This window comes from Sander lucioperca, chromosome 3 (genome assembly GCF_008315115.2).
Source record: "Sander lucioperca isolate FBNREF2018 chromosome 3, SLUC_FBN_1.2, whole genome shotgun sequence".
In the NCBI taxonomy this organism is placed as follows: domain Eukaryota; kingdom Metazoa; phylum Chordata; class Actinopteri; order Perciformes; family Percidae; genus Sander; species Sander lucioperca.
In genome coordinates, this window is record NC_050175.1 from 34,218,879 (window position 1) to 34,233,234 (window position 14,356).

General features: G+C 40.2%; 1 protein-coding gene across 4 annotated transcripts in view; it reads left to right on the forward strand.

Annotated features, from left to right (window-relative positions):
- Positions 1 to 14,356, forward strand: part of lrrk1 (leucine-rich repeat kinase 1) — a 113,669-nt gene that overhangs the window by 1,341 nt on the left and 97,972 nt on the right. For 3 of the 4 annotated variants that reach the window (XR_004896907.1, XM_031292688.2, XM_031292689.2), the window contains exon 2: positions 10,236 to 10,377. Coding sequence is in view for 2 of the 4 variants with exons in the window: in XM_031292688.2 (XP_031148548.1) it covers positions 10,308 to 10,377 (70 nt within the window). In the remaining 2 variants the exon portion in view is untranslated. Of the gene's footprint in view, positions 1 to 10,235; positions 10,378 to 14,112; positions 14,321 to 14,356 lie in introns of those variants that run through there. The other variant, XM_035999651.1, reaches the window with a different exon arrangement.

The window sequence follows — 14,356 nt, forward strand, 5'->3', positions numbered from 1 at the left end:
TGAAATCCTTGAAAATGCTTGAATTTTGATGTTGTGTTTTCAAGGTTTGAAAGGTGCTTGAATTTTGGATAAAATGCTTGAAATTGTAACTATTTCTTTCACAACAGATACCTATCTGACTGAATAGTTTGTTTATTAAATGGAGAAATAAAATTTTGGAGAGCCTAAAATTGAACCTGCTCGCTTGTGCATGTGTGACTGCGATCTGCCACCACGCCAAGACCCGCCCTATGAAGCAGCTCGATTGGTTGGGGTAAGGCATTTCACCTCGAGTGGTTAAGGTTAGGATAGCCGATTGGTCAGGGGATAGGACCTGTACAAATGGGGTTACGTTACCTTGTGTAAACATCATGGACACCTGTCCAATAAATGCTATTGAAGGGCGGGTCTTGGCGTGGCCATAGTGGGATTTGTAATATCGCTGCCAGCAGGTTGTTGTTTCAATAAACATTGGCTGGAAGATGAAAAATACAAATTATGGATTAAACGGGGACAAACCCTACGAATTGCCTCTTGTAAAGTCTGCAAAAAAGACGTGCAGCGTTTCACAATGGGCGAGTCTGCGCTCTTGAGTCACATGAAGTAAGCCAACTGAAGTATCCTACTGTACACGTTAGCGCCTATTTGTTTACGCTAGTAACTGTTAGCTAGGAATTCGCAGGCTAAGTGACTGAGAGTACTTGGTGTGATAATGTAATGTTAGTATTGCATGTCCGTTATGGCACGTTCATTTGTGGAATATGCAGTGAACATAGCCAAAGTTACATCACAGTAACTGTAATGTTAAATACCCGCAAATTAAAACCTGCAAATGTTAGCCCAGTGCATAACAACAGTCGTTGATTGCTGAACAGAAATCGTGTCAGATGGAGTGTCATACAAGTAGCCTACTGTAGGTTGAGGATGGCCTTATGCAATATTTGCACTGCTCTATTCCAGTAGATAAATGTATATGTCTTTTTACATTACATGTCATTTAGCTGACGCTTCTATCCAAAGCGACTTACAATCGCTATATATGTCAGAGGTCGCACACCTCTGGAGCAACTAGGGTTTAAGTGTCTTGCTCAGGGACACATTGGTTGATGTATCGCAATGAAATGAAATAAATTATTTTTTTCAATTAATATATGCTATTTATCAGGCAGGTGCCTGTGCACTGTCAGTCTTCTGGGTTAAAATGGAATTACAGGTTGTTGCTGCACTGTCTCAGATTTTGTTCAAACCTTGTCTATATCAAGAATGTGTCCCAAAACCAAGGCCTGTAAAATATTTCTGTTCAAATCCTATGTCTTCATATTTTTAGCCCTTGAAATTATTTCAGTTTTACAGCCTGAAAATCACATTATCTGGGAAGCAATATTTGGACATTAATTCATAGGCAGCCCAAACTTTGTAGGGTGGAAGACAAACATGTCAATATGACCATTAAAAGTTTGTACGGCATGCCCGTTATTGTACAATGTTGTGGAACCAAGCAATAATACACCTATTTTCCACTGGGGGCGTCTGCGTTGTGTTCCGGAGGCGCCGCGACCCCTGCAAGCAATCGCTGGCATTCAAGTTAATGCTTGATATTCCACCAGCGTCCCAGCAGCTCCGCTCCGCTAAAGATACACGGCAAGTCTATTTTCACGCGAACCGCGGGCCATTCGGACAGCAGGGCAGGAAGGGAAACAGCGAGAGTATCCAGTCAATTTACCAAAAGACACTCCCCAATATCGTATATGTCTCCTTTACAACACCACCACAAACAACGAGAAATTTATCCTGAAGGTGGAAAAACATAATACAACATCACAGATATTTCTTTTTTTTTTTTTAAAGACAGCACCAGAAAAGAGAAAGCATGGAGTTTAATGATATAATAATGGCTTATTCTACTGTCAGGAGTACATGTAATATATATAAAAAAAAAACATTTTAATGTTGTGTTTACTAAAAGCTTATACAAATTATATGAAGGAGAATACATGACACATTACAGAATCTAAAATATTTTTATTGTGCAAACTGCAAAGTAGTAAAATAAATTTAAATAAATTAAATACACATACCAATAACTTTAACATGGTTTCCTTTTCAAAACTAAATAATTGTAAGATAGTTGTATAAACACTACCTTGGCCACAGGTAAAGTTATGTTGTTGTAGAAAAGTGGGTGACTGAATGTAGCTCCGCTGTCAGCTTGCTTTGGTGTTGTTTGAATAACGTTAGTAGTTTGGTATTAAAGTTTGGTAGGTAATTTGATTTGAAGTATTTCGGCGAGACAAGACATCTTAAATTCAGTGTTTTAATCATTGCTCTGAACACTTCTTTCTCGACCGTCTGTAGCGGGATTGTTTGGATTGTTATTGCGTTCATAATGTTGCTTTGCTGCATGCTTGAAGTGACAGGTCTTAACGTTAACGCAACCGAGTAATTTAACCACGACCAGTGTTCCGGATTAACTGGATAAACAATTCTGATCAATTCACTTCCTTTTCACATTCATTTGTAAGGGTGTCATGATTTCGATTTTAAATCGAAATCGACCGAAATTAAGTCACAATCTTGAATTTCAAAAATCGAAAATTTAATCGAATCGAGGATTTGGAGAATCATGACACCCCTATTCATTTGTCAGTGTCTTGTGAAACATGATGGTAGGAACGGCCCGGGTTGCTGGGACATTAGTTTTGGACCCAACAGACATGAACAAATGAGCCTTTTTTATTACAAAAATATCACTCGTCTGGAGAGTGTGTGTGCAGTGGTGTAGTCTACGTGATACACAGGTATATGGAGTATACCCACTAGGAAAGGTCAAGGATTTCCGTATACCAACTTACAAAAATGCAAGGATAACGTTACGTAACAATTATTGTTTTGTGAGAGAACTTTCACACTTACGTTCAGTTACACGAGAAGTAAAACGTACAATAGGCAAGTAGGAGAAAATGAAAATACTCAATTAAAAGTACCTTACAGTTGTATTGAAGTACGGCATAGTTACTTTCCACGGCTGATTAAATGCAATGATATTTACGTGTAGCAAGCCACATTAATTCCCGACATGTTTATATCTGTCAGCAGCTCGGACACACTGCTGCCCGCGCTGACATACCGTCACCTGTTGGGACACAGATGTTGTCCGTACCGTCTCTGGTTCTGGCTCTGACCAGATCTGTGACGGGACAGCTCGATTCAACGCATCTCGGAGTTTGACAGTCATGTCCAAATTTGTAAAATGAGTAGTAATGTTTAGTGTAGACTTATCATAGTGATGAGAATGCTGCATATCCATTGAATTCAATATAAAAACACAATCGACGGTGGATGGAAGCTGTGTCACAAATTAATCTGACCACATTGTGACAGCTATTTCCACAAATGTTACGCGCGAACACCTCAGAAAGTATGATTCACTCATTTTCTGTATGAAAGCATAAACAGTTCTCAAATTGACTTGAAGTCAGATTAATAACGGAATGATAGGCTACAAATATAACACTGGTAACGGAAAAGTTTTGGAAAAGACACTGAAGTTTGCAGTTGCCAATTGTGAACAGGCATCGACACAGCCACCTACGTTGTCAGTCTTCGTTCTTGCAACGGCATCACAAGTTAGTACAACTGGATTAAGTGTATTGAGACCTGTTTATATTTTAATACAGTCTGTAAGTAAAACATAAGAAACTTATGAGGTGTTTACACCCAGCAGAACGCAGCGTGGAGACAGCTGTCAGCTGTGGCAAAATGTGATCCGCTCAGATTATCTTGTGTCACATCCATAGGCATTTACAACAGTAATGTAATTATATTTCTGTAGACTTTATACTATAGCTGTGTTATGTTAAAAGAATAGATAAATAGTTAAAAGATAGTTAAAAGAATTTCATCACAATTCTATACTATTCATTATGCCTACTTATTTATCCAGATAAGATGGGTGGCAGGAGTTGGATAATGGCGCCCAGGTGTAGACAACAAAAATGATCATTAGGCTATATCTTTAACATGTCACAAGTTAGTGGGTTTGTGAGGAGTTGGTAAGATATAGTGACATATAGTTATACAGTGAAAGTGAGTGATTGATGATTGATTGTGATAGATTTCTTATTCTTATTTATCTGCACCTTATTTCATCTATAGCATATATACATGTCTGTGTTCATAGTGTACATATTACTATTGTAACTCTTATTCTTATTTTTCTATTACTTATACCTTTTATATAGTTTTTTCTGTTCTACTTTTATTTAATGTGTAGTTGTGCCTATTCTGTTGTGCTTGAACTTTTGAGCAGCTGTAACAAGGGAATTTCCCTAGTGTGGGATCAATAAAGTTCATCTTATGTTATTGAATATCTGGATATCTGCAATATAATTATTAGGAAACCCTACAATTCAGATATCTACAATCCAATTGTTAATAGTTATAATCTTAATTTCAGATATCCAAAATGAAAAAAAAAACATTCCAGATATAGTGTAATTTAAAATATCCAAAACTTCACTGTGCCTAGTAAAAATATCCACAAATGTAGTGTGGATATGTTTTTCATGACACTGTCATGACAGTCATGACACATGAACCCTAACCCTAACTTGTCATGACAAAAACTGAATGACACTTACTAAAAGAAGCGTTATGTCATACACGTTTATGACTTGTTTATAATGTTTATGACACTATTATGTTGATACCTTCAAGTAAAGTGTAACCTTCCTTTTTTTATATCTGACATTACAATAATGACTAGTAACAATTGGATTGTGTTGCACATTCACTTGGCCCATAAAGCTGATTCTGAATCAATACTGCTCATTGTCTTTCATTCTGTCACAGTAATGAGTAAGTGTAATGTACCATGTAACAAATCACAGAGCTTGCATTGCATATTTGATCTTCAATTTGGGCACTGAGTAAATTTGGCCCACGTTTACAAGTGGCGTACTGTTAAGTAGGCTAGTTGATTTCAGTGGGTTTATATGTCGCAAGCTAGAAACGTCTTGTTCAGATACAGAATCTCTATTATATAGTATAGTAGGGCCGTCCCCAACGATTATTTTTTTAAACGATTAATCTAGCGATTATTTTTTTGATAATGCCACGTTGTTGTTGGCATTAAGAGTAAAATACTCACCATACTTTAGAAGGCCGTGTGCAAGCCTTTTTCTCAACGTGTTGAACTTGCAAGGAATCCATACTTGCGCTGTTGCTGGAGGCAGCCGGTTATTTCTACGTCGACGCAAATTTTTTCTGTCAATGCATTTACGTAATCAATTACGTCAACGAATCGTTCTAGCCCTATAGTATAGCATTATATTGTATGGCTACAATATAAAATACCCCAGTTTGCTTATATTTTAGATACATATAGTGTTGTTTTGACGGTGAATTTTTTACTAATGTAAATGTCACAAGTCGATCTGGGTGTCTTCTACACACTCGCCAGCCAACGGATGATATTTCGTAACGACAACGGCTAATGTTTGCATGCATGTCTGTCGGGACCAGAATTAATGCTCAGCAACTCGTTTCTATGGTCAAGTTTTAACAAGACACTGACAAATGAATGTGAAATAGAGGCGAAGCGATCAGCATGTTTATTTCCTGGTCAGTCGTAAATAGGTCCTCAAAGGCCACGCCTACACCACATCTGCCTCTATCACCAGATGATTCAAACACCAGTTAATCCGGAACACCGGCAACAACAGTGGCTAAATTATGTCGGAATTAAAAAAATAAAAAAACTGAACAGCAGACAACTCCTTTCTTGAGCACATGTTTTTCTGCTGTTTCTCCGGTCTTTCTTCATCCTCTTTCTTTCTTTTTTGTTCTTGAATGTACAGTAGCGCCTCTCCCTTTAACAGACTTAACAGGCTGTTTTGCTACCTGGCTAGCTAGCAGCTACAATGTTACCCAGCATACTGTTCGGCGGTGGAAAAAGTTGTAAATGTACAATTTTTAGTGTTACATGAGTTTATAGCAATCAATACTGACTCAGTTTTGGACCCGGCATTCATTTGGCAAGCAACTAAAGGATTTATTAGAGATTTCCAGTGTCAGGAGTTCCTAAAAGAGCAAAATCTGCCTCTTCTTGACCCAGAGGAGGGAGAAGAACTGGGTCAACTTATTACGTTAGAGGAACGTCCATATGTATCCATCTCCATAGAGATGGATACTTTCCACCAACAAACCAACACTGCACTAATTTCTGTTATACCCAAAAAGGGCAAAGATCTTACGGAGTGCTCAATTTTCAGGCCCATCAGCCTTATTGGGACTGATATTAAGCTCTATTTCAAAGTCTTGGCACTCCGCTTAGAACGCTTTATTGAGAAGCTAGTCCACCCCGACCAATCAGTTTTATACCAAAGGATCACGCTGCAGACAATATACGCAGATTATTTCATGTAATAGAAGAAGCCAGAAACCTTCCAACAAAGGCAGCAGTTTTATCAATCAAAAGGCTTTTGACCACCTATCTATTGTGATAGGATGTCCAATTCCTACTGACCCGATTGTTCTGTTACTTAATGATGACTCTAAATTACACCTGCTCGAGAGACAGAGGAAGATTTGGCTAGCTGGCTCAACTGCAACCAAGAAAATGATGATGATGTTTTGATGTTTTAAAAAAGGATCTTACTCTTTAATGGAAAGGTCAACGTACTTAGAAATCCTTTCCATAATGTTGTCAGACAATCTGAGCCAGTGGCAAAACAAGCACTTTTGTGAAGGTAAATACAAGCTGCACAATTGCCCTATTACAGTTTTTTTTATTGCTAGATAACAGTGGGCACAACTTTAGTAACGTGCAAAGCTCGAACTACAGTCTGCACAGCAGCAGTTCATGTGGACCAAACTGTAGTTCGTTTTTCATTGCTTGAACACAGTTTTCAAAACTCTACAGACTTATCCCATGGTTTTAACCACAACCTGCACAACACTGTGGATCTACAGCACTTTGTTCAAATGCTAACACACTGCTGTCAAAACTGTTAACCACACATTCAAAACGGTACAGATTTCAGCCTGGTGAATTTCAAACACTGCTGATTGCAATGGTTTCTTGTTTTAGACTTGTTAGTGAACTCATACTGTATATACAGTATATAGGGAAAGCTGATAAAGACTTTTTTGGAAATAAAGAAACACCAAATAACTTTACTTACTTTATTCTTTATTTCAGACCCAGGGGGATCCATATCACAATAAAAAACACACAGATTAAAACAAATAGAAAAGAAAAATACAAAATTGCAAAGCCTTTCACAATGTTCAGTGTCTAACATACAGACATATTCGCCAATGGTTCCACAGTCTGGAAGAAAATCTGACAGAACTGCGTACAGGGTTAGCCAAAACAGCGATTAAGTCATTTTCTGACTCCGATACCCTACACATAAATCTATACATCAGGTTACGTAACTGAGAAACTGGCCATCTCCCTCCCACCACCTGTGATTCGCACATGCCTCCCCAGCCGGTGAGGGACGCGTCTGTGTACACTGTTACGTGTGACATCACTCTCCCCAGGGGAACACCGGATGACAGGGTCCGGGAGTTTCCCCAATATGCCAGGTCCGACTGTAGAGAAGGAGGAATGGTCAGCATCCCCCACTTGTGGCGTATCGGGTCGAGGTGCAGTCGACAGAACCATCTCTGAATCTTTCTCATGTGGAGGAGACCCAGGGGAACCACCACATGACTCACAGACATCATGCCCAGGAGACGCAACACAGACAGCGCCAACACTGTTGTGTGTGGCGTGATGCGTGACAGCAGAGAGCTCAGTGCGTCCAGCCTTGGCTCTCATGATGGTTGAGTCTATGTTCACGCCCAGATAAACTATTGTCTGTGGGGACCAGTGAGCTCTTTTGCCAGCTTATGTCTGCAGGTGCTGCACGACTTCCATAGTGTGGAGCGCAGCCTTCTCCTGGGAGGAAGCCATAATGATTAAATCGTCTAGATAAAAAAGGACTCTGATGCCTTTTCTGCGTAACGGCTGAAGCGCCGTCTCCATGCATTTGGAGAACGTGCGAGGGGCTAAAGAGTAGCTGAATGGCAGCCGGTTGTACTGGAAATGAGCCCCCTGAAAAGAGAAGTGCGGCAATTTCCTGTGTTTGGGGATACCTGAGATTTGAAAATACGCATCTCTCAGATCCACTGAAGTGAACCACTCGTGGTGACGCACACATTCCAATACGGGTCTGATCGTCAGCATGTGGAATGGGCGCTCCATGATGCACCGGTTGAAATGAGACAGGTCGAGAATGGGTCGCATTCCGCCTGTCTTTTTCGGTGTAAGAAAGTAGCAGGAGTAGAAACCACCGTTCTCCTTCCCTGGAGGGACGCGGGAAATGGCATCCTTTGCCAGCAGCTCCTCTAGCTCTGACGTTAGAGCAGCTATCTCCACCTGAGACGACATAGTTGTCTCCAACATGCCAGCAAAGCGAGTTGGGGGGGTGGCAAACAGGAGCGTGTAGTCCTTAGTGATCAGCTTTGACATCCATGAGTCCATATGTGTCGAGCGGGTGCGCGCATATCTGTGTGCTGCCAGGTCAGGGCAAGTCAGGGCCCCAGCTCCCGCTGTCTACATAGCGGCGGGCAAGTGTGTGCGCTTGTGTGGGGAATGTTGCCGCGCGATGCTCAATGGGAACAAAAGCAGTGTATTCAGTGTGCGTTATCTAGATGAGGATTGTTCAGTTTTATCCATGTTACGTTTAATAATGTTTATTCATGTCATTCTGATAAAATAGCTGCAGTTTCCCCCACATAATTACGTTTTCTTGATTTGATTTGTATTGGTGACGTTAGCTAAGGTTAGTTGACCAGTTAGCGAGCAAGCAAGCTAACATTAGCCACTCAGCTAAAACCACAATATCACTATATATTTCAGTCACTGTCACTTTTTGGATGTTTTCAGCACTGGGGGAAAAAGGGTATGTTGTAACGTTACTCAACACCGCTGAGAAACTTAGTGTACAGCTTAGATAACAGCCGAGGATACGCCTACATCAATGGGATGGCTGCTGGGTGTTGCTACCAAACTCTCCCCACCTTCCCCTTTTGTCCACAGGACAATCATCAATTGTCGGTCAATCTTAACTGTAAAGAAGACCGCTAAACACTAAAGGGGGGAGAATTTCAACACAGCACCGCAGCCAGCCAGACTCTGACACCTGATATGGTCTGTTTCCCTTTTTCGTTTTTTTTTTTTTTTCAACAATATCTTTATTGAATTTTTTATATAACAACCCTAGAGCTGAATAAAGGGATATTGTACTCCCTTTTTCGTTTTAACCCAGCGCTGAAGTGTGTGCTGGCCGGATTGCTGTAAGTTAATAATAATGGCATGCAGTACACTGGGGGACTGGGGGATCCCTGGAATTGCTTGGTTTCTTCCAATAAATTATAATACTGGATTTTTTTGGAATGCATTCATTAAGCAGAGCATTTATATCCCTTTTTCTGGGTCAATTTGGGCTGCTAATTCACAGTTGGTTTAACTTGCTTTTCCACAAGCTAGAGAGCCACGTTATTTTAGCTGTTGTTTAATAAAAATGCTTTATTTACATTATTTAACACTTTTTACAAATAAATCAAAAAGTGCTATTAGTGCATACAGTTTTTAAAATAAGTTAACAAATAAAAGCTTGTGCAAAAATGAACTCGCACAGGTTAAAAAATAAAAATAGTCAATAGTTTTTAGAGACATATGGTACCATTTGGGCTTTACGGCTAAATTGTGTCTGTTTAATGCAGAGATCTTCAACAGGTGGTCCGGGACCCCTAGTGGCTTCTCAGAGTTATTGCAGGGGGGCCACCAAATTATGTTTTTGAAAGTTTTTTTCAAAATTTAAAATGTCTTAACATGAGTCCAACATATTATTAGAAAATATAAATCAGCCTATTTGTGAAAAAAAAAAACATTGATAGGCTTACTGGCCTATAAGTAAGAAGATAGGCACTAAGATAGCCACCCACAACTGCAGTTATTTAAACTGTATGTTTAACATTAAAACATGATTTATAAAATCATGCCAACAATTATTTTAATAGCTTAGTATTCTATGCAATGAAAAGGTATGTATAAAGGTTTTAGAGCACCCACACATTGTTGTAGTCTAATATGCAACTTCATTTTATACAACTTTGCTTGAAAAACGTTGAAGACCCCTGATTTAATAGGTAAAAAAGTTTTGGTGTTTGTTCTTCATCATTGCTGCTCTGTCTTTGTGCAGGGTGACAGCTGAGTCCAGGCCTCCTCTCTGTGGTGGAACTCTGATAAGGATCAACCAGTGACTCCAGTAGGAATGTCTTACTGGTCTGTTGGCCTTCCCCAGGACTCTGGAGGCACTGCCAGCGAAATGGAGCAACAAAGCAGTGAGTTATCACTCGACACAGCCTCTTTTTCTTGTTGTAGTATTAGAAGCATCACACAGGTTCACAAAGGATTTGACTGCAAACTGAAGTTATTGATATGTGGGACCAGTGCAGCACTGTTTAAATTTAGCAAAAAGGGAACTGAAAGTGTGAATGTTTGAGAGCAACAAGCTGTATCTGTTGCTGTCCAATATATATGTATGTATGTATGTATGTATGTATGTATGTATATGTATGTATACAGTTTTTCTTCCCTGTTTAAAAATATACAGTTGCAACACGTGAATGAAAATAATATTAAATAAATAGCCTATATTAAATAAAAATAGGTGATTGTCCTTCAGCTGTTTTCAACAACAAAAGAGAGAGCGAGAACATGTTCTGGCTTTGTCCAAGATTGATTGGTGTCTGGAAATTGATCTTTAATTATGTCAGTAGCACTGGGCTCTGTGTTAACCCTTGCCCACTTGTTGCACTTTTTGGTCTCTCCCCAAAAACTGCAAATTTGTCAAACCTTCATAAAGGTGCGCTCGCCTTTTGTACTTTAATAGCCAGAAGGTTGATTCTCCTCAATTGGAAATCAAACCAACCACCTACTCATTTAAACTGGATACGTGACTCAATGAGCGGCATCCATCTTGAAAATATAAGGTATCTGAGAGATGGGAAGCAGGAGAAATTTAAGACAATGCCACTGGGATCACTCCCATTCTGCCATCACTGTCTTAATTTGTTCCCAGCTGACACTCTGGAGACTAACCCCTCCCCTTATTTATTCATGTTATTTTAATTATTATTTTTATTTATTTAATATTTTAAATTTTTTCGCTCCTCTTGCTTGGTGTGACAGTAACATTATAGTTTTCTTTTCCATCGAATAACTACAATAGCCATAGAGGATATTATTCTTGTTAATTTTGTAGTTTTGTGCTATCTGTATGTCTGTCATACGCTGTCTACTAACGAAAGTGATAATGAAGTTACATAAAGAAAAGAGAGAGAGAGAGAGCGAGAGCGAGTGTTCATAGACGAGGGGGGAGAGTGGGAGCGTGCGATGGACTAAAGTGTATAATACAAAAACCTTCTTTGGTCATGTGTTACTGCACAATTCTCTGGTTTATCAGTGAAGTGTCGCAACTACACTGCAGACTGGATCCTCTATTCACAGAGTGATGGTGGACTCATATGAACGGGTCCAGCAAAGAGTGAATGCGCAGGTCAACGGTGTTTCGTACATCTCATATATGTAATGTCTGTATCGTCACTGCGCTGCATATTCATGAACTATGATAATCTGGTCATGGGCCACAGCTCTCGCCCGCGTCAAGGCGCTGTCTTACTCTTAGAACTTAAAAGTTGAAGTTACATCCAGTGTTTTAAGCTGTGTTTTTCACCGTGGCGGCCACCACAACAGAGCATTACTACTGGAAACACTGGTACAAATATTGTTTTTTCTTTTCCTGGTAAACAAAACATACAGCTGTGCAAATAACAATTTAAATTGTAGGCAAATGTCAGCAGTGTGGGCCAGCGATGTTGCAGGAGAGCCTGTGACGAGTAGGGGCGGGGTTGCCCGGAGAGTGATAGAAGAGATGCAAAAAAGCTTTACAGAAGAAATGGGTCATGTAACGCAACATTAAACCATATTAATATAAACGGTATTGTTTCATCCAATATCTTGTTTGAAAATATATCGATATACCTTAAACTTACAAAATGTTATTTTCTGCCTCTAGGGGTCTCTCAATCCAGCCTAGTCTCACAAAATTCCGTGAAATGATCACGAACTGTTAACAGCGCATTACGTGGTGGTGGCACGGAATGTGTGAAAATTCCATGTGGCCACCACGGAAAACAATGTAAAGTTAATGAGAAGAAGGTCGAAATTCCGCGTAAGGAGGTTCGTTGGGGTGGTGGATGGGTCAAACACAGGACTTTCACGTTTCCTAAAGTCGCTTTCTTCTTTTCCTAAACCCAACCGTCCCGTTCTTCTCGCGTGTCACATAACTGTAAGCCCACCCACGACCTTTTCCTGAACCCAACCATTCCGTTCTTCTCGCATGTCACGGAACCGTAAGCCCACCCAAGACCTTTTCGTTAACTTGAGGGGCCATGTTTATTTAACGGAATTGTTCTGTGGGCCCAACACGGAATTTTCGGCAATCCGTGTTCATTTCATGGAATTCTTCCGTGTGCCCATCACGGAATGTTTTGCGATTCCGTGAAACTGCGACAGATTTTGAGTTAAGGGGCCGTGTTCATTTCACGGAATTCTGTGAGATCAGGTTGCTCAATCAAAGCAATGGATGTAAACACAAACTTTTGATGACTTCGTAAAGCTGCGTGGGATTATGGGAGTTTTCCTTGTTAAACATCATTGCCAACTAAAATGTATCTGTTCATGGACGAGTTCAAGTTTTATTCACGTTATGTTTAGTACGGTGAATCCATGTCTTTCTAATGAAATAGCTGCAGTTTCCCCACATAATTACGTTTTCTTGATTCGATTTGTATTGGTAGCTGACCAGTTAGTGAGCAAGCAGGCTAACCACACTATCACAATATATGTCACATGTCAGTGTCATCTTTTGGATTTTTTCAGCACCTAGGGGGAAATGGGTTTGTTGTAACGTTACTCAACGACACTGAGAGACGGGTATGGGTGGGGATGGTTGGGGGAATCTCTGGGGCGGCGGAGACGTCCGATGGCCGTTGTTGTGCAGAAGATCTCCCAGCTGCCCGGAATTATCGCCCCCTTCACTTTTTTGTAATCTTAACTAGTCGTTTTGGTGCCTAAACTTAGCTGCCGTCAGTCAGGGGGAGGGAGATTTCGGCACAAACACAGGTAACGTTAAGAAATGTAGGGATGGCCGCTGTTCTGACTCGGGTGTCTGGGGTCTGATATAGTAATCAATGAAAAATAATGATGTGTGGCAGAAAAAAAAGCTGTATCAAAGTTACTGAGTATAATAATAAAAGTGCCATAATGTAACGAATGACACTTAATGACAACAGTCATAAACATTCATAAAGACTCCTTCAGGTTCATGTCCAGTGTCATGTCATGGTTATGACAGTGTCATGTCAGTCTTATGCACACCCCTTCAAATAATGTTATTGTTTATTTTGACTCATTCCCACAAACACCACCCTGCTGCCCCAAATACTCTAGCTGCTGAAAATAGTCCCAGATCAATGCACAATTTCAATTTAAGTAACATTTGCTACAGCCATTGAAACCCAAAAATACTTGGCGCTGAGTAGGGCTGCTCGATTATGGAAAAAATCATGATCACAATTTTTTGGGTCAATGTTGAAATCACGATTATTTAGCACAATTACTCATTGACTCTTGGGAAGATGTTGCATTTATTGAACTTAAAAGAACAGTGAAACAGTTACAGAAATCAACAGTGAAAACACCTTGAATTGTGAAATTTTCAGTTCAAACTTATTTTTTTAATTCAGAACACAACACAAAATAAAACTTGCAAAACGTAATTTTTCCCAATTACATTGTTTTTGTTATAGTTAGGAGCCAAAATTAAAATTGTGATCAGAATTCCTTTAATTGCACAGCCCTATTGCTGAGTGTTATTAAAGGTTCCACTGGACAGAGTCAGATTACAGTGGATCAGAGCAGAGACAGTGTGGGAGAGAGAGATACAGGAGGCTGGCGTGGCTCTTTAACAAAGGAGCATCATTCCCTGCTCTCTCTCCCTGCCACCCCCTCCTCCTGTTCCATACCTCTCCCTCCCTGCCGTCTCCATCCTCCCACTCTCGCCAGCCTGTCACTGGGTTAGAGAGGAGGCAGATAATCCAGGGGACACCGCTGGGTAGAAGCCACACAGCAGCTGAAGGCGAACCATGAAAAGAAAGCGCTCAGCTTTAGATGCGATAGAGGCAAGAGGAAATGGAGGATTTGCTGCTTCGTTATGAGCAGGTGAGAGCAGGCGGGCAGAGCTAAACGCTGACTGGA